Here is a 21,421-nt window from a genome sequence, read left to right on the forward strand (position 1 = left end):
CATCATTTTTTTTTACCTGAAGTTAGCAGCACTTTTTACCTGGAGTTAGCATCACTTTTTACCTGGAGTTAGCATCATTTTTTACCTGGAGTTAGCATCATTTCTTACTTGGAGTTAGCATAATTGTTTACGTAGCATTAGCAGCACATTCTACCTAGAGTTAGCAACACTTTTTACCTGGAGTTAGCATCATTTTTTACCTGGAGTTAGCATAATTGTTTACGTAGAGTTAGCAGCACATTCTACCTAGAGTTAGCAACACTTTTTACCTGGAGTTAGCATCATTTTTTACCTGGAGACAGCAACACTTTTTACCAGGAGTTAGCAGCACTTTTTACCTGGAGTTAGCAGCACTTTTTACCTGGAGTTAGCATAATTTTTAACTTGGAGTTAGCGGCACTTTTTACCTAAAGTTAGCAGCACCTTTTACCTGGAGTTAGCATCATTTTTTTACCTGGAGTTAGAAGCACTTTTTACCTGGAGTTAGCATCACTTTTTACCTGGAGTTAGCAGCACTTTTTACCAGGAGTTAGCAGCACTTTTTACCTGGAGTTAGCATAATTTTTAACTTGGAGTTAGCGGCACTTTTTACCTGGAGTTAGCATCATTTGTTTTACCTGGAGTTAGCAGCACCTTTTACCTGGAGTTAGCAGCACCTTTTACCTGGAGTTAGCAGCACCTTTTACCTGGAGTTAGCAGCACCTTTTACCTGGAGTTAGCATCATTTGTTTTACCTGAAGTTAGCAGCACTTTTTACCTGGAGTTAGCAGCACCTTTTACCTGGAGTTAGCATCATTTGTTTTACCTGAAGTTAGCAGCACTTTTTACCTGGAGTTAGCAGCACTTTTTACCTGGAGTTAGCATCATTTTTTACCTGGAGTTAGCATCATTTCTTACTTGGAGTTAGCATAATTTTTACCTGGAGTTAGCAGCACTTTTTACCTGGAGTTAGCATCATTTTTAACTTGGAGTTAGCGGCACTTTTTACCTAGAGTTAGCATCATTTTTTACCTGGAGTTAGCATCATTTTTTACGTAGAGTTAGCAGCACATTCTACCTGGAGTTAGCAACACTTTTTACCTGGAGTTAGCATCATTTTTTTACCTGGAGTTAGCATCATTTTTTTTACCTGAAGTTAGCAGCACTTTTTACCTGGAGTTAGCATCACTTTTTACCTGGAGTTAGCATCATTTTTTACCTGGAGTTAGCATCATTTCTTACTTGGAGTTAGCATAATTGTTTACGTAGCATTAGCAGCACATTCTACCTAGAGTTAGCAACACTTTTTACCTGGAGTTAGCATCATTTTTTACCTGGAGTTAGCATAATTGTTTACGTAGAGTTAGCAGCACATTCTACCTAGAGTTAGCAACACTTTTTACCTGGAGTTAGCATCATTTTTTACCTGGAGACAGCAACACTTTTTACCAGGAGTTAGCAGCACTTTTTACCTGGAGTTAGCAGCACTTTTTACCTGGAGTTAGCATAATTTTTAACTTGGAGTTAGCGGCACTTTTTACCTAAAGTTAGCAGCACCTTTTACCTGGAGTTAGCATCATTTTTTACCTGGAGTTAGCATCACTTTTTACCTGGAGTTAGCATCACTTTTTACCTGGAGTTAGCATCACTTTTTACCTGGAGTTAGCATCATTTCTTACTTGGAGTTAGCATAATTGTTTACGTAGCATTAGCAGCACATTCTACCTAGAGTTAGCAACACTTTTTACCTGGAGTTAGAAGCACTTTTTACCTGGAGTTAGCATCATTTCTTACTTGGAGTTAGCGTCACTTTTTACCTGGAGTTAGCATCATTTTTTACCTGGAGTTAGCATCATTTTTTACCTGGAGTTAGCAGCACATTCTACCTTATGTTACAACTAGAGGCTTAGCAGCAGACACACAGTCATATCCCATGCTTTCTACACTGCGCCTTGTGTAAAGACTAGTTTAAAAGTTTACATTTACTTTTTTCTTTCTTTTATTTTGTGTCCTTCGTTTTCTTGCATTTGTGCGTGTTAGGAGGATGTAGACAATTCAGAAGGTTTGAGAAAGAGGAAATGGGAGGCATGCTTGGAAACTCAAAAGTGGGCTTTATTTTTAGTTTAGTTATTTAAATGCACATACACATTCTCTCTCTCTCTCTTTTCTTTTTTACACACAGCTCTCTCTCTCTCTCTGGCTTGGCTCTCACTTCTCCCACTTTTCCCACAGCAACAGAGAACAATCTTTAATAAACTAAAACACAGGTGTATGATTCCAGCCACTTACTGTACCTTCCTCCAGTCATAAACCGGTGCTCGGGTGGTATGAATAGACGACGAATATGAAAATAGAATATTACACTGGTAAAGTGTGAAACGTGAACCCCGGATTCCCACCAGCTAACAAATTAGCAACATAATCACTAATCATGAATATTTCAGTATTTACATCACTGTGTTTCCTTTCATTTATCAAGTCCAGGAATATCGTTAGTAATCATGCCAAATAATAATCGTCTAATGTAGACCAGCTTGGATCTTAGCTTGGACTGGAGTGGCTGAAAGCCTATTGAAGGTGAACCTATTCAGAGCTCTGATTAAAAAAAAAAAGAAAGAAAGTAATAATAATAATTAAATAAAGAAAGCTAATTGAGCACTCCTGACATCAAAATCAGGCTTTTGTGCGAGTTTGCTTTCATCGGCCCACACTTCCACCTACATGGCTGAAGTGTCTGTGTGTCGCTTCTGATTGACTGTTCAGACCAAGCCTCAGGTTTGCTTTATTAATCTGTTGCTTATTCAGGGCTTTAATCGTGATGTGGTTTAGATGTTACAGAGTAGTGAGGGACACGTGTAGTAAAGGTTCAAGTATTAGCTGTTCATCTTTCTAAGGACATGTCACTATCATCAGTTATACAACTGTGAAAAGCGACTTTATTTCCAAGCACAAACTAGTGCTACAACATGTTTTATTCCTTTTACACTACAGTATTTTGACTTTTATTGCAATGTTATATTTAGTAGAAAAATGACATCACACTTTTAACCATTTAGAGTTACATTTAATATTCGGACACATCCATGAAATAAGTTAAATCTTGTAATAAGAGTCAGTTTCTCAGTTTTTCTCTCTCTTGACTTGACCATTGAATGTCTTTGTCATGTCTCAATCCACAGTGGTGTTTAATGGCTCATATGAAAGTTGACACTCAGGGCTTTATTTATAGCTTTTTATAATTATTTCTGTTTAGCTTGCCTATTAGGGGTGATATATTCATAGAAAATTTCCAAATAATCAAAAATGGTTAGTTTTTTCCACACAAATGGAAAAATAAATGGTGTTATCAAACCCATTTCTGCTCTCTGAGATGCCCCAAGTGCTTGCTCATAAATCTGTTATCTTCAACCACCACCACCACAAAGGTAGTGGATGAAGAAACCCTTCTGTCCTCCCAAGACTTCGTCCATCAACATTAACCTGAATGTTAATCCATGTTTATACATCTTCCCTTTAGAAATCTGTTAATTTCTATCCATAGATGATGTGGAGCTGTTTCAGAAAACTACTAAACACATTCTGACCAATGAAAATACAGAATGATTTTTTTTTATGTAATAAATAAATATAAATATATCCAAGATCACGGTGTTTGTCTTTATACCTCACTTCTTTCATAGCCTACAGCTAATTACCCTGTATCATCACCTACCTAAAGTAAGATTTACAGGAAACTCTGGCAATATATATGATTTGAGGGGATATATATTAATATTTTTTTCTGTACATGTACAGGTTTAACTTCCTCTATGCATCTGTGTTGCAGCTCAGATCCACAGGATGTGTGAAGTGGATGTGACGTCTGAACCGAGCAGTCCGACGCTGTACAATGAGTCGTCAGATGCTTACTATCACGTGGACCGTTGGCAGAAGCTGCGCACAGCTGTGAGGAAACTCGAATTTTGGGAGAACTTCAGCCATGAACTTATTGGTAGTGGCTTCTTCTCCAAAGTCTATAAGGTAAGAAAAGGATATGCCGTGCGGCATAGATGTTAGGAGATTTGGTGGTTTCTCTCAGATACTTCCCACTTAAGTAGAACCTTTTTAGGACCCGAACACACTGTCTAAAAGCAAACACTATAAGTATAGCGTAAGTGCCGAGTGCTGTAATAGGAAAATAATCAATAATCAATAATCAATGACAGGGTGGTTCGAAACTGATACTGAGCAAATTTACAGTTAAATATTGAATATTTTACAATAAAAGCACAAAAGTGTTACACTAGAGTAATTTGTCCTTGATTGCAATCATTTATTAAATAATCATTACATATCATGACACTTTTGATTTTTTAGAAAGCAATATTATAATTATGGTTTAAAACTATATCCCAAGAATAATTTAGTGTATTCAGTTATTAATGGAAGCATTAAGTAGTGCTTTATTTCTTAGTTGAGGAACAAGATAGTATTAAATAAGTAATAAGATCTGGGTTATTATGTGCATTTTGAATATTCAAGCACATAGCGACGATTTGCTAGGTACTACAGACCAAGAATGACTTGATTGTGATAGATATATGTTTAGTTTTACACTCAATGGCCACTTTATACTTTATACCATGCTAGTTACTGAGTAGGAACCGACTTTGCTCTCATTTCTTCATAGCATGAATTGAAGAATCCTCAGTGTTGATATGACTGTATCACATAGTTGCTGCGGAATTGTCAGCTCCACATTCATGCAGTGAATATCCCTTTTCACTTCATCCCAAAAGAGCTCTACTAGATTCAGAACTGGTGACATGTAAAGGCCCAGGACCCTCGTTTAACATAATGACTTGTGCTTTGTGATCTGGCACGTTATCAAGCCATTATAAGATTGATGCTTTTTATTTTTCACATAATTCTGGGCAAACTATAGACTGTTGTGCATGAAAATCTCAAGAGTTTCTAAGATACTCAGATCAACCACCGTGAAACCCTACAAGATTGGATTTTTCTCCTCATTCTTACGTTTCATATAAACGTCCATTAAGTGAAGCTCTTGTGTCTCATGTTACTTTATTATTTTATGCATCACGCTGCTGTTTGAGATTTGAAATTTTTATAATTATTCAGAATATATTTCATAAACATTTAAAAAAACATAAATTAACTTTAGGTAACTATGATTTAAAAAAAAAAATTTAGCATCATTTTGCATTTATGTTTTTGAGGGTGTACAAGATAAGAATGTGGAACTGAAATGTTTTGTTATGTAAATATTTATAATTTGTATATGGGATTTCTGTATATATTGTGTTATTTGTATCCTGACATCCTGGTATTTGTGTGTCCCGTCTTTCAGGTGATGCACAGCACCACACGCAAGGTGATGGTGGTGAAGATTTATAAAAATGACGTGGATCAGGACAGCATCGTCAGAGAAATCAGCCTCTTACAAAAACTTTCTCACCCTAACATAGTCAGGTAAGCGTTCTTCTGTAAACGTGCAATCCTTGCCCCTGAATGTTTCGTACGTAAGCCGATCCGTGCAATTAGACCTCTCCTGATTTCATCAGAGCTTGGCCTGCTTTATAACAATACAATCTGGATTTTTTTTGCTTGATCATAACCCAGTACAGAGTGACACGATAATGTGTTTTTTTTCCATCTGACTTCATTGACTCCGAGTTACTGATATATGTGAACAAACAGAGCCTGTGACGCTCAGCACTGCTGCTACCCAGTCAGAGGGCACATGACATCATGGGGCATTTTACTTGTCAAAGCAGTCTCCAAGTGGTCTGTTCCTGTGTGTTATAAAAGCGTAAGACTCTTATCAAACCGCATCATGGCTCTACAGTTACCTGGTACCAGGACTGTTTTTCCACACTGAGTGTTATCAGAGTGTTATGCATTTAACATTTCCGTGCTGTGAAACAGATAATACTGCTCAAAAGATCTTTTGCTGTGCATCAAAAATATCAGGAACGTCAAAATCGTCATTGGTACAGATACTAGCTCAAGAAAATAAGACAAGAAAAATGATTTCAGCACTTTATTATTTAATTCTTAAATATACTAGTTCTCCTTTAGAGGCAAAAAGACTTTGTAGTACCCCAGAGAATAAAGATTTGCTTGCTTGCATGTTTGGTGTCTCTATCTATCTATCTATCTATCTGTCTGTCTGTCTGTCTGTCTGTCTGTCTGTCTTCCTGTTTGTCTATGTGTTTGCTTGTTTGTAGGTATGCATGTTTGTTTGTTTGGTTTGTCTATCTATCTATCTATCTATCTATCTATCTATCTATCTATCTATCTATCTATCTATCTATCTATCTATCTATCTATCTATCTATCTATCTATTTGTCTGTCTGCCTGGCTCATACTGCTCTGTGTTTGCTTGTTTGTTTGTTTCTTTTGTTTGTTTATTTGTTTCTATGAGTGTCCTTTAAACCTGTCTATGTGTAATGGTTAAAGTATTTCAGTAGTTTTGATTTGTATTCCATTCTACATAGTATTTACTTTGCCATTCTAACAGGAACAATCGTACAACTGTTCATTCATGTAATTAACACATCAGCCAGTCGTGCGGCAGCAACACAATGCATAAACCCATGCAAAAATAATACCCAGTGACCTTGACCATGCCATGGTTTTCTGTTGCCAGACAGGCTGGTTTGAGGATTTTGGAAACTGCTATTCTCCTGTGATTTCCACACACAAACAGTATCTCAGCTTTACACCAAGTTGTGTGAAAAAATTTAGTTAGCAGCAGTTCTGTGGGTTGTTGAAGACTGGAAATAGACCAGGCGATGTTTATCTTCACCCATCCAGGCAGATACCTGTTCCTGGCTGACAGGACTGGCTCTTTAGTTTAAGTTGTTTTGCCTTACTCCCCTGATCTCAAGAGGCGAACTAGCGACTGACGCTAGAGGCAGCAGTCTTTAGCCTCCTTGTTGGAGCACCCGCCTCCCATGCTGAAGACCCAGGTTGGAGACCCGCTTGGAGCATAAGTGATCAGTAGAGTCAGTGATTTACCTGACTATTTCTCCTTTTCTGTCATCAATTCAGGTATCTTGGAATCTGTGTGAAAGAAGACAAGCTGTATCCCATTCTCGAGGTGAGGTCCATGTCTTCCTTCTCTTTCTTTATTTTCTCTTATATTATTATGTGTCTACTTGCAACATTTTGTCACCTGCCATATGTTTTGTCATTTACCTTTAAGAGATTTATGAAGCTGTAATCTCTTGTCACACAACACGACAGATTTTTTAGACAGGATGTGGTAAGGCACACTTGCAAGCTGCATTTTGGTGGGTCATGTTATTTTAACACGCTTTTTTGTACTATCCACTTTTACTATACTGGCTGGATATGTTGTTGTCATCCCGAGCCGCATAATTGATTGTGGCATAGGTTTTACACCGAATGGCCTTCCTGACACAACCCTCCCATTTTATCCGGGCTTGGTACTGGCGCTGAGTGTTAACCCCTTCCTTGACCGGGACTCGAACCCGGGCGACTGCGGCAAGAGTGTAGTATACTGACGCTAATCCTGCTAATGGCTGGATATGTAATTTGTGATTTCTTATAGTTTATCTGCTCTCATTTTATGGAAACTGTGCTACATATGATAAATAGATTAGCTTGAACACAAACAGAACAAACCTTACCCAAGTATTGAAAAAAATGCTAGCTAACTATGCTACGGGGAAAGCCACACACCCATACTTCAGGAAGCTTCTCGATAGCGTCACTGTGGTGGAAATTATAAGAAAACTTGATTCAGTGTAATTAAAACCTTTAGCATAGTTGTGGTTGTGGGTTTTTTTTTTCCCTTTTTTGTATGAGTGAAAATGTCATTTGTTCTTTTGACTATTAAAAATAAAGACTGAAACACTCAGACCATCTGTTTTTCACATTTAGAAGTTTGTATTAATTAGTTTTTAGACAAATACCAAACAATATGCCAGGAAATAGACCAATACCAAACAATATGCCAGGAAACAATACTTTCTGTGACTTACAGAGTTCATTTCAAACTGCGAAGACGGGATGTTAGCTCTTTCTTGCCCTGAACATTTGATTGATGAATTGTTATTGTCATGTCCTTCTTGTTTGTCTGCTTCTATTTGTGTTTCTAGTATGTTAGCGGAGGCTGTCTGGAGGAACTGCTAGCTCGGAAAGATGTTCCTTTGTGCTGGAGGGAGAAAGTGGACCTGGGTTCAGACATCACCAGAGGAATGATCTACCTTCACTACAAGAATATCTACCACAGAGATCTCAACTCCAAGGCAAGTCTTAGAACAAGCAATGCAGCTTCTAGGGATGCCGTGTGTGTGTGTTATGGTCATTAGTTGCCAGGATTCCCACAAGTGCTCACCAAACCTCTGGTGATGAGCAGCAGATCTAAAGCAACAAGGCTACGCCATTCTTATGCTAATTCACTCACTCCCACTCTCAGACTCTCTCTCACGCACATACACTCAGACACACACACAAACACGGCCTTTCCCACATTGTTTGAAACTGCATAATGCTTGCTCAGTGTATAGTCCAGTCCACACACCCACCCACTCTTTTCATGTTTACGCTGCCCTTGGGTGAGATCAGCGACCCATTTGTTAGCCGTTTAGATAAGAAAAATCGAGCTGCGGGGAACAAAACTAGGCACAGAGCTCTCACACACACAGCACTGCACTGTCTGACACCGGCTACCACAATGAATAGATGCCTTTCACACACAGCGCTGTGCAGTTGCATGAACTTGTGCCAGCTTGTGCAATATGTGAACTCTAGTTCGCACTGGCATCATGAATAATAAAAATAAAAATATAATTAAAAAAATAAAACAAACATGAGATTAGCCTCCCCTTGTGCTTTTCTCCATAACAATGCAAGATGTGGCTGAATTTCGGAGTAAATGGTTTGAAGTTTTAGTCATATAAGCTGAACGAATAGAGTTGGGAATCTACACCTGGAATGTCTAGCTTTTTCAAATAATCTGTCTAGTTAGGAAATTTCAGACAAAATACCACTAAAATGTTTGGTTTCACTTCAGCCAAGGGCTATTTTCATACAGATACATGACACCTACAGTACACAAGCCTGTATTACAACTGCCATAAACCTACATAAGAGAGGAATAGTCTTGTTATAGGAGAATAATCAACAACAGGCATTTACAATATAATGATATTATCTTCAGTACATGATCTTATGTTGCCTCAATATCCAGTGATATCCAGACACCTGTTATGTATGACTAAAATACCCAAAAAAGCTTTAATTTCCACCAGTAAAATGATCCATGCCGGTGTTTTGAACCCCTACATCCAACTCATGTTCTCTTACCTTCTGTCATAATATTTTGAGTTCTTTAATGATAAACAAAATTCTTGGAAATCATTATAAATAAAAGTTTATATACTTCAGTCATTTATAACGTCAAGTTGATATACCATCTAAAAATAATAAGATAAAGACTAACAGCACACATATAATAAACTTGTGTTATGATGCTTAACTTAACTGGCTTCAGTTAAGCTCACTGTGTGTTTGCTATATCAGTCATCAAAACATCTACACTACACACTCACTCTAATTTAGGTTTAGTGAAAAATGCATAACTCTGTCATTACTGTCATCGTGGCACTGTAAAAGGTTTCCATTAAAATCCAAATAGCAAAATGAAATTCACTTCATATGAAGGTCAGTAGAAAAGAAACCAAACTCTGTCATTAGACTGTCATAGCATTGCCAAAGATTTTCATAGAAAATCGGAGAAATATGAAACTTTGTTTTAGGGCTAGAAAGAAACTGCATGTTGCTCTGTGATTCTTGTCAGCATTATAAACTTCCCTGTGTCCCAGGGTTATACCTGTGGGTTTCATTTGATGTTTTCATCAAAAATTCAGAAAAAGCTCAGGAGACACTAAAGAGCATCTTTTTAGGGAATGCTCACCTCACCTTTGCTCAGGTATGGTTTGCTTAGGCAAATTGAATGTAGAATAGAGGAGAGCATAAGAGAGTGTAGTAGAATGAATGAGTAGTTATGTAGTTAAGAGTAAAATAGAGGATAGTAGAGTAGAATAGAGGATCATAGACTAGAGTAGAATAGAACAGAGTAGAGAAGAATAAAGCAGAACAGAGTAGAGCCGAATAAATTAAAACAGTAGAGAAGAATAGAGGAGAGTAGAGAAGAACAAAGCAGATTAGAATAGACTAGAATAGAAAAGAGTAGAGTAGAGCAGAATAAAAAAAAGCAGGGTAGAGAAGAATAGAGCAGAATAGTGTAAAGCAGATTAGAATAGACTGGAATTAGAACAGAGTAGATCAGACTAGAGTAGAATACAGTAGAGAAGAGGAAAATAGAGCAGACTAGAATAGTTTAATGTAAGGCAGAATTGTATAGAATAGTATAGTATAGAGTAAAGCAGGAGAGTGTAGAGCAGAATTGTGAAGTGTAGAGTAGAATAGTGTAGACCAGAATAGTGTAGAGTAGAATAGTGTAGAGTAGTATAGAGTAGTATAGATTAGAGCAGAATAGTGTAGAGTAGTATAGAGTAGAGTAGGTGTGTAGAGTAGAGCAGAATAGTGTAGAGTAGTATAGAGTAGAGCAGAATAGTGTAGAGTAGAGCAGAATAGTGTAGAATAGTATAGAGTAGAGCAGAATAGTGTAGAGTAGTATAGATTAGAGCAGAATAGTGTAGAGTAGTATAGAGTAGAGCAGAATAGTGTAGAGTAGTATAGAGTAGAGCAGAATAGTGTAGAGTAGAATAGTGTAGTGTAGAGTAGAATAGAGTAGAGCAGAATAGTATAGAGTAGAGCAGAATAGTGTAGAGTAGTATAGATTAGAGCAGAATAGTGTAGAGTAGTATAGAGTAGAGCAGAATAGTGTAGATTAGAGCAGAATAGTGTAGAGTAGTATAGAGTAGAGCAGAATAGTGTAGAGTAGAGCAGAATAGTGTAGAGTAGTATAGATTAGAGCAGAATAGTGTAGAGTAGTATAGAGTAGAGCAGAATAGTGTAGATTAGAGCAGAATAGTGTAGAGTAGTATAGAGTAGAGCAGAATAGTGTAGAGTAGAGCAGAATAGTGTAGAGTAGTATAGATTAGAGCAGAATAGTGTAGAGTAGAGCAGAATAGTGTAGAATAGTATAGATTAGAGCAGAATAGTGTAGAGTAGAGCAGAATAGTGTAGAGTAGTATAGATTAGAGCAGAATAGTGTAGAGTAGAGCAGAATAGTGTAGAGTAGTATAGATTAGAGCAGAATAGTGTAGAGTAGAGCAGAATAGTGTAGAGTAGTATAGATTAGAGCAGAATAGTGTAGAGTAGTATAGATTAGAGCAGAATAGTGTAGAGTAGAGCAGAATAGTGTAGAATAGTATAGATTAGAGCAGAATAGTGTAGAGTAGAGCAGAATAGTGTAGAGTAGTATAGATTAGAGCAGAATAGTGTAGAGAGCAGAATAGTGTAGAGTTGTATAGATTAGAGCAGAATAGTGTAGAGTAGTATAGATTAGAGCAGAATAGTGTAGAGTAGAGCAGAATAGTGTAGAGTAGTATAGATTAGAGCAGAATAGTGTAGAGTAGAGCAGAATAGTGTAGAGTAGTATAGATTAGAGCAGAATAGTGTAGAGTAGTATAGATTAGAGCAGAATAGTGTAGAGTAGTATAGAGTAGAGCAGAATAGTGTAGATTAGAGCAGAATAGTGTAGAGTAGTATAGAGTAGAGCAGAATAGTGTAGAGTAGAGCAGAATAGTGTAGAGTAGTATAGATTAGAGCAGAATAGTGTAGAGTAGTATAGATTAGAGCAGAATAGTGTAGAGTAGAGCAGAATAGTGTAGAATAGTATAGAGTAGAGCAGAATAGTGTAGAGTAGTATAGATTAGAGCAGAATAGTGTAGAGTAGAGCAGAATAGTGTAGTATAGAGTAGAGCAGAATAGTGTAGAGTAGTATAGATTAGAGCAGAATAGTGTAGAGTAGTATAGATTAGAGCAGAATAGTGTAGAGTAGAGCAGAATAGTGTAGTATAGAGTAGAGCAGAATAGTGTAGAGTAGTATAGATTAGAGCAGAATAGTGTAGAGTAGTATAGAGTAGAGCAGAATAGTGTAGAGTAGAGCAGAATAGTATAGAATAGTATAGAGTAGAGCAGAATAGTGTAGAGTAGTATAGATTAGAGCAGAATAGTGTAGTGTAGTATAGAGTAGAGCAGAATAGTGTAGAGTAGTATAGATTAGAGCAGAATAGTGTAGAGTAGAGCAGAATAGTGTAGTATAGAGTAGAGCAGAATAGTGTAGAGTAGTATAGATTAGAGCAGAATAGTGTAGAGTAGTATAGAGTAGAGCAGAATAGTGTAGAGTAGAGCAGAATAGTATAGAATAGTATAGAGTAGAGCAGAATAGTGTAGAGTAGTATAGATTAGAGCAGAATAGTGTAGAGTAGAGCAGAATAGTGTAGAGTAGAGCAGAATAGTGTAGAGTAGAGCAGAATAGTGTAGAATAGTATAGAGTAGAGCAGAATAGTGTAGAGCAGAATAGTGTAGAGTAGAGCAGAATAGTGTAGAATAGTATAGAGTAGAGCAGAATAGTGTAGAGTAGTATAGAGTAGAGCAGAATAGTGTAGAGTAGTATAGAGTAGAGCAGAATAGTGTAGTGTAGTATAGATTAGAGCAGAATAGTGTAGAGTAGTATAGAGTAGAGCAGAATAGTGTAGAGTAGAGCAGAATAGTGTAGAATAGTATAGAGTAGAGCAGAATAGTGTAGTGTAGAGTAGAATAGAGTAGAATAGTATAGAGTAGAGCAGAATAGTGTAGAGTAGTATAGAGTAGAGCAGAATAGTGTAGAGTAGAATAGAGTAGAGCAGAATAGTGTAGAATAGTAGAGAGTAGAGCAGAATAGAGTAGAGTCCTTTCCTAATCCCCAAGGGGAAATTTGGTCTCACAGTAGCCACAATACAAAAGCAAATTTTAAGACATAGAGCAAGAATTTAAATAAAATAAATTTAAATTTAATTTAAAGTACATAATAAACTTAAAATCCACCACAAATAATCTCTGTACAGATTAAGTGTGTGAAAAATATTACAGGTGCAACAGTCAACTACTGACAATTTTAGAGCTTTACAGGTGAATCAGGTATAATGATGTTTTAGTGTAAGTTATTATTGCACTATGTAATGTAATGTAGTGTAAGTTATTATTACAACATAACAGTGTTGTTGAATTCTCTATTCTGATTGGTCAGAAAGTCCTGACATACTAATGCCAGCTTGACATCACAATGAAGATAAAACAAACATGTCTTTATGAAAGAAAACACCTTGAATAAATGTTTTGCTCTTGGAAAACACCATTGAGTGTGGATCGATATCAGGGTACATGATATGCTATAAGAGACTAGACCAATGCATTGCATAAAAATAATAATATTAAATAAAAAATAAAAAATAATAAAAAGTTATATTTTGGTATGAAATCATTTGAATCATTTGCATGATTAAAAAGCAGGACAAAAGCCTGTGGTAAAGTTTAGGTCACTCAGTACTCTGTACTCTGGATAAACTAAAAGGAGAAATACAGTATTAGGTAAACTTTTATTCCGTTGCTAAATTGCCACTGTGTGCTGTAGATTCCCTGGTTTACCAAAAAAATATTATTTCTATTATTAATAAAGTGTACACTAAAATTTGGCAGATTATTAGATTTTTTTTCCACTTTGAAGTCAAACTCGCACAAATTCTCTCGTACTCGGTTTCTGATTCCTGAATTAAAGGCTGGAAGATTCCCCGAGTACTCACATAATCAGAGGCCACTGCATCTGGAAATAGTAAAATAATAGTCATGCTGCAGACTCTAATGCAGAGCAGATGCTGAGCTCTGAGTGAAATCCATTCATCAGCACTTTCTTCTCCAAAAGCTCCCATTAGCCCATGTTTCCAGTGGCACATTTGGAGCAAAAGAAAGCTGTTACTTATTTCTGTTTGTAAATGATTGGCAGTACAGCATTTACAGTGTGAGACTGTCTGCTCTCTATTTTTAGACATTTGCTCCATGTCTAAAAAATGCAATAAATTGTCAGTCACTTGTGTGGATACAGTGCGAATGAATCGCATATAGCTTGTGTTTGTGTAGGATGTTTTGATGTCCGTATCTAATGTGTGAGTAAAAGCATGTAGGGGTGTAACAAAAAGCCAAAAAGCTGTATCTGTTTCTTGCTCCAAATATTCATAGCTGTATCTAAAACTGGTTAGCCAAAGTAGGTGTAGACTAAACCAGAAGGTGTTTGTGAGTTGTGTAGGACATTAAAAAAATTATCATAAGTAAGAGTAGGAACATAGATTGACTGGTAAATTGAGAGCTTCGCTCAGCTCCTTCTTCACCACAACAGACCAGTACATAGACCACATTGCTGCTGCCGCTGCACCAATCCGTCTGTCAATCTCACACTCCATCCTTCTCTCACTTGTAAACAAACCCCAAGATACTTAAACTCCTCCACTTGAGGGAGGAACACCCCTCCAACCTGGAGGGGACAAACCACCTTTTTCCGGTCGAGAACCATGGCCACGGATTTGGAGGTGCTGATCCTCATCCCAGCCACTTCACGCTCGGCTGCGAACTGCCCCAGTGCACGCTGTAAGTCCTGGCTCGAAGGAACCAACAGGACAACATCATCTGCAGAAAGCAGAGATGAAATCCTATGGTCCCCAAACCGGACTCCCTCCACCACCTGGCTGTGCCTAGAAATTCTGTCCATAAAAATAATGAACAAAACTGGTGACAAAGGACAGCCCTGCCGGAGTCCAACGTGCAATGGGAACAGATCTGACTTACAGCCGGCAATGCTAACCAAGCTCCTGCTCTGGTCATACAGAGACCGAACAGCCCTTAACAGAGGGCCACGGGCCCCATACTCCCAGAGCACCTCCTACAGAATGCCACTAGGGAAACGGTCGAATGCCTTCTCCAAGTCCACAAAACACATGTGGACTGGTTGGGCAAACTCCCGTGAACCCTGAAGCACCCTGTGAAAGGTAAAGAGCTGGTCCAATGGTCCACGACTAGGACGAAAACCGCATTGTTCCTCCTGAATCCAAGGTTTGACTAAAGGTCAGACTCTCCTCTCCAGTACCCTGGAATAGACTTTCCCTGGGAGGCTGAGGAGTGTGATTCCCCTGTAGTTGGAACACACCCTCCGATCCCCCTTCTTAAAAAGCGGGACCACCACCCCGGTCGCCCAGTCCAGAGGCACTGTTCCTGACTGCCACGCTATGTTGCAAAGACGTGTCAGCCAAGACAGCCCCACAACATCCAGAGACTTAAGGTACTCAGGGCCTTTTTGTACCATTTTCTACTCAATATTGCTGAACAGTACATAAATCTTGGCCAAGGTCTTACATTAAATTTAGCACTTGAGAGGCCAGATTCCCAAAGTACTCACATAATCAGAGGCAATCTGGACACACTAATGCAGACCAGATGCTGCAAGCCATGTCTGGCCTGTTTACCAGCACCTGTTGCCCCAAAAGTCCAATTTGCCTCTGTTTAACCTACCTCAATCAGGACCGGAGTTCCCATCTGACTCATGCCAGTGTCTCTGCCACACGATATTAGAGTCAGGGTTTTTGGGGCTTTTTTTAAAAAAATGATTTAAAGTCATCATGCTTGGAAAAGGAAGCATCACTACTGATCTTGAGTCAGAAATCTCAAGTGAATCATGTGTCTAGACAAGCCTTTAATAGAGCATGCAAGAAACATGGCTTAGATGGAGGCTGTTAATATGCCCTCAGGGAGCTCAGGAACATAGAGGATAAACCAGAGGGGTTATGGGTAGTGAGAAGCTTTGTAGAAATACAGGGTCAGGGCTGAATAATTCATGCAGCTGTGAGAGTGATGACGGCAGACTTTATTGAAGCAAGCTGGCAGAGAGAGCATGTAGGAGTTCTGCTAGAGCAATCAGTGATGCACTTCTCTCTCAGGATTTCAGTTACACTGCCAGACAAATGACCTACATTTGATCATTTTTGCTTAACATCTGTTTAGTGGTGCATTTATCTGTTCTGTATTCAGAATTAAGCCTGAAGTGGAAAGGTTTTGCCCCAGTGACATTTTCTAACAAGTGTTATATGATGCTATTTTATCCTAATACTGACAACAAACTACTAAAGATGTCTTTCTTCCTGCAAGCTGGACCTCTTTTTTTTAAAGCTTTTGTTGTGTCCCAGGGTATCCTAATCATCTAGATTATATCTGTATACCTTTAAGCATTTTCTCCCTAATTTGGTCTCTTGCCAATTCCTGCTAACTAGCCAGATCTCCCCTATCATCACATCATCCAGCCAGGAAGGATAAAAGGATGAAGGCTAATATGTGTTTCCTATGAGACACCTGTGATAATCATGCTTCATCACAGGGTAGCGTAACACACTTAGAGGCATCAGGTGGCTATTTACCTTCCTTCGGATACACAAGCTCACAGACTCCCATGTGTAACTCTGCTTGACAAGGGAGAAAGAGTATAACATCTCTCCCACCTGAAGAGGACAGTTTTTGCTCCCTTGGCTCCCAGCAACAGATGTCTGTAGCATCATCTGTGTGAAGGGAAGCTTAAGTGTGAATCCTCTTCATATCTACATGTGCATTTGTTTAGAATGTATTAACTAATACATTATCTGTTAACATATTTGTATTTGATAACATAAGATGGTGTACATTTATAAGGAAAAGGTTTGTAAGTCATAGGACATGACAGTGTGTGACGTGGCCGGATGGAATAGTGGCCATTGTAGAAGAAGCCATGGCTGCACTACTCCTTAAAATCTTTCACTTTTCTGATGACAAAAAGATTTTTGAGCTCTTGAGCTACAGCAATGAAAAGGCCTCAATTTTGAAAGCGACACACGTGTAGGTGAAGACGAGAGACTGGAAGTTGGCCTACACTGCCCTCTTCTGGCTCAAGACACGTGATACACTGGAAATTAAAGAGGTTAAAATGTGACTAAGAATTCTTTGGTGAATTACACAGAATTCCTGGTTAAGTCAATATTATCAGTATATTATCATCGATTCCAAGAAGCTGTCAGAATCTAAATATCATATCCATCATCACCAGAGTAATTTAATATTTATGTCTTAAAATCGTTCCACATTAATTTTTCGATATCTATTCTATATCCTGCAAACTGAGACATGGAATTGAATAATGCCTTAATGTTGAAACCATTTCAAAGATTTTTTTAAATCTCCTACTGATTTATTTTTTGCTTTCCTCCTACAGAACTGTTTGATAAGGGTGACTGCCCGAGGCAGAGAGGCTTTGGTCACAGACTTTGGTTTGGCCAGGGAGGTAGTCGAACTTCCTGCCAAAGACAGGAAGCTGTCACTAGTTGGTTCAGCTTTCTGGATGGCACCAGAGATGCTGCGTGGGGAACCTTATGACCGCAAGGTGATGAGAAACATTCATTCCTAAAAATAAAACTGCTAACATAATAACTTAAGCTCACTTTAGGAGTCACTGGGCTTGTCTTTAACCGTTCTTAAGGCTGATTTGGCTTTTTGTGTTATGATTAGGTTGACGTGTTCTCCTTCGGGATAGTACTGTGTGAAATCCTGGCCAGAATCCCAGCAGATCCAGAAATACTTCCAAGAACGCAGGTAAACATAGAATTAAGATAATATGATCAAACACTCTTAGGATTCAAATAATATTAACATAAACTGCTTTTATATTATGTGAAAGTTTGTGATTGGTATTTAGGTCTTATTGAAGCATGTTCTCTTCTTCTAATACTTTGTATGTGTGTGTGTGTCAGGACTATGGCTTGGACATCTCTGCATTCAGGAAGTTGGCTACTGGATGTCCACAGCGTGTGCTCGACCTGGCAGCTAACTGCTGTTTGGTACGTACCAGACTTTCATAAATCAGCCATAAGCACCACAGGAATGCTCTATGAAGCGAAACTGAAATTCAACACAATCTAGCAAACTTTTATTGCTTTTTTGAAATTTCGAAATCAATTTTCAGAATCAAAAATCTGCAAATTTTCCAGATTTGGGGCAAGACATAATCATAAACCCTCTACAAATCACTGTGTCGAACATGACTACAGCTATCGTAGTCATGATTTGTGTCTTCACTTCCAGAAACCAGTGCTTGCAGTTTTGCAAATTCAAGTAGTTCATTCAAGTAATTCAGCAAAAAGCACAAAATGCAAAAAAAAAAAAGAACAGGTTGCATCAGCAAAATGCAGTAAAATCAAGCCATTTCGGATACAACAATAAAAAGACATCTGCGAACTTTGGGACTGGTTGTTTACAAGACAAAGATATATATATATATATATATATATATATATATATATATATATATATATATATATATATATATATATATATATATACATCGATCAGACATAGCATTCTGAGCACTGACAGGTGAAGACTGATGATCTCCTCATCATGGCACCTGTTAGTGGGTGGGATATATTAGGCAGCAAGTGAACATTTTGTCCTCAAAGTTGATGTTAGAAGCAGGAAAAATGGACAAGCGTAAGGATTTGAGCGAATTTGATGAAGGGCCAAATTGTGATGGCTAGACGTCTGGATCAGAGCATCTCCAAAACTGCAGCTCTTGTGGGGTGTTCCCGGTCTGCAGTGGTCAGTATCTATCAAAAGTGGTCCAAGGAAGGAACAGTGGTGAACCGGCGACAGGGTCATGGATGGCCAAGGCTCATGGATGCACGTGGGGACTGAAGCCTGGCCCGTGTGATCCGATCCAACAGACGAGCTACTGTTGATCAAATTTCAGAAGCGGTTGTTCGTCTCAATAGTTGTATAAAACAGCAGAATATCAACAGCAGTGTAGACTTCACATGTTCACATCACTTGCACAGCTCAATATATCTGACTGTCAAATTGCTGTTTCAGATCGAGGCATTCCGGAGGCCATCGTTCACCGAGGTGCTGGACGAGCTGTCTGATATCGCAGATACGCTGGAGCCACCTGCACACACAGAGCTGACCACCGGCTGAACTTCTTCACACACAGCAGTCCTACAGAAAATCCTGCATGCTTCTGTACATACGCCTCTCCCGAGCGTCCGAGCAAAACATCTCGACAGGATCCAGCCGGACAGACGGGAACAGATCGAGCTGTGAGCCTGACAGGCATCGTTAATGGAATAAAAGACGCTGAATATTCTCTATTCAGAGTTCCACTACTGACCTAAGATCAGTTCGATAAAGTTATGCAGAAATATCAGAACTGCTGCTGCTGCTGCTAAACGGACACCATATTCAGATTCCATGGACAGTATGATCTAAATTTAAGCTTTTCTTCAGTGTGTAACCGTTTTCGAGCCTTAACCAGTCACACCTTTGGGACCTGCTGTGTCACACAGGTTTATACCTCACATTTTAATATTATCCAGACCTGGAAGATAACAGAATGATGATGATGATGATGATATTTCTCCGTCGATTCAGGCATAAAGGTGAATCTATTTGATATTTTTGTACATTTTTGTACATAACACACACACACACACTAAGTATTTTGCTACACATTCCTCCATATTGTATTTGTATCTCATCTCAAAAGTTGCTTTTTATTATAATGTGCTTGCCGAGTTGTGTAAAATATTTCTTATATAGTATTAAGAGATGTTATTCAAACACGACCTCCTACCTTGTGAGGTTTGCGTTCACACTTTCATTAGCACCAGTGTTCCTTTTTTTTTTTTTTTTCTAAACCAGGAGGTCAGTCCATGTTTGTTAGAAGAATCAAGACTCAATAGGACCAAAAAGTGTGCTAGATTTTCCCTCTTGCTATCTGTGCAGCATGTTATCGATCAGCTCAGCTCCCTATTTTTTAACGTATTAAGTACATTCATTTGTTTTTCTTGAACAAGGAAGTATTTGCTTTATAAATATTGCACAATAGTAAGTGTATAAATTATATACTGGCACAGCCAAAACTATTGGCACCCTTGGATTTTATCGATACAGTAAAACATTTTGAAATGGAAAGACCTTTTCATCATCTTATTCATGCATGTTTGGTTTGCAGTGAAAGTGTCTGCATGGACATTCTTAAATGGCCTGTATTATATTACTCCTAATACATGGATCGTAAAATACATAATGAATTAATATGAATATTAATCCATGACACATTTAAGATCTAGTTACATAAAATTCCTTGCGTACAAAGATCCATGTAAGCATCTACTACGAACAAACAGTGAAAAAATGGTGGGTTACAAATAATTAATAACAAATTGTACTCATTAGCAAATTGCGGTGGTTTTAGAGGAATAAAATATGCTGTGATGACTTTGCTTCACAACACACCATCGCTGGTTATTTTCTCTAAGAGTCACGATTTATTCCTTACTTATCCTGTTATATTATAGATGAACAGGACTGTCACGCTCGCTCTGATCTGAAGTGTAAATGAAAACCATGTACCACCGCTTTCATCACACACACACAGACCCTTATTAGCTTTCATATCTCATTACCTGCTGTTTTATTCCAAGCTCTGAACTCTTAGCTATGTTAATTCTATAATAAACCAGGCTTGTTTTACTTTGAAGCCGTCACTGGATGACTCAATGCAAATGAGCGAAATAATAGTGTGCTATAAGGATCATCCAAACAACCACAACAAAAAACAGTGCCAAACAAGGAAAAAAAAAGCAATATGCTAAAAACTCATGAGTGGAGTTTTGTCCTTGTAGGATCTAGGATCTTATTGGAACTCATATTTGTCTTGTTATTGGGAAGTTACTGGAAATGACAGAAATTGGGAGTTTTAAACTCCTAAAAGATATGCTTGAAATTTCTATTTTAAAGATATATATATATATATAGGAAATTTATTCTAAATCTGAAGAAACCATCCTGTAAAAACCTATATTGGTCATAAATGTTTAATAATTCATGAAAGACATGGTTTTTAACAGTTCATTTCTTTGATTTAAAGCTTACATAAACTGTGCTGACAGCCTAAATAGATCCCTGTAGAAATGTTCCTAGAGAATATTACTATCTTGTCCTGTAAGTAAGACAGTTTCTATGTGAATTTTCTAGAAATGGTTTTGAAATATGATCGAAGTTACGTACTGGAATCCCTTAGGACTTCCAGAATTCCAAGGGAATACTAAATGAAGCATCCCGATATTTCAAACTAACCCATTTCAGTGTGTGTGTGTGTGTGTGTGTGTGTGTGTTCAATCTCTGTAGCCTCAGATTTCTGTTCTTACTGACAGGAGTGGAACCTGATGAGTTCTTCTGCTGTTCAGTTTACCTCAATGTTCTGAGATGCTTTTTGCTCACCATGCTTTGGGTTTTTAAGTTACTATAGACGTTGTGTGACCATTCTGGTCATTCTCCTCCGACATTCCTCACTGACAAGTCGTTTCCACCCGCAAAACTGTTATGTATAAAAAT

At 38.1% G+C, this 21,421-nt stretch overlaps 1 protein-coding gene across 2 annotated transcripts in view; it reads left to right on the forward strand.

Moving 5' to 3' along the window:
- Positions 1 to 20,534, forward strand: part of zgc:162952 (PKc_LIMK_like_unk domain-containing protein) — a 32,969-nt gene extending 12,435 nt beyond the window's left edge. For both annotated transcript variants that reach the window (XM_058375324.1, XM_058375325.1), the window contains 8 exons: positions 3,806 to 3,999; positions 5,330 to 5,451; positions 7,037 to 7,085; positions 8,110 to 8,259; positions 17,247 to 17,414; positions 17,540 to 17,623; positions 17,782 to 17,868; positions 18,896 to 20,534. In XM_058375324.1, the coding sequence (XP_058231307.1) occupies positions 3,806 to 3,999; positions 5,330 to 5,451; positions 7,037 to 7,085; positions 8,110 to 8,259; positions 17,247 to 17,414; positions 17,540 to 17,623; positions 17,782 to 17,868; positions 18,896 to 19,000 (959 nt within the window). In that variant the 3' untranslated portion in view covers positions 19,001 to 20,534. The remainder of the gene's footprint in view (positions 1 to 3,805; positions 4,000 to 5,329; positions 5,452 to 7,036; positions 7,086 to 8,109; positions 8,260 to 17,246; positions 17,415 to 17,539; positions 17,624 to 17,781; positions 17,869 to 18,895) is intronic.
- The last annotated feature ends 887 nt before the right edge of the window (positions 20,535 to 21,421 follow it).

This window comes from Hemibagrus wyckioides, linkage group LG22 (genome assembly GCF_019097595.1).
Source record: "Hemibagrus wyckioides isolate EC202008001 linkage group LG22, SWU_Hwy_1.0, whole genome shotgun sequence".
NCBI lineage: Eukaryota > Metazoa > Chordata > Actinopteri > Siluriformes > Bagridae > Hemibagrus > Hemibagrus wyckioides.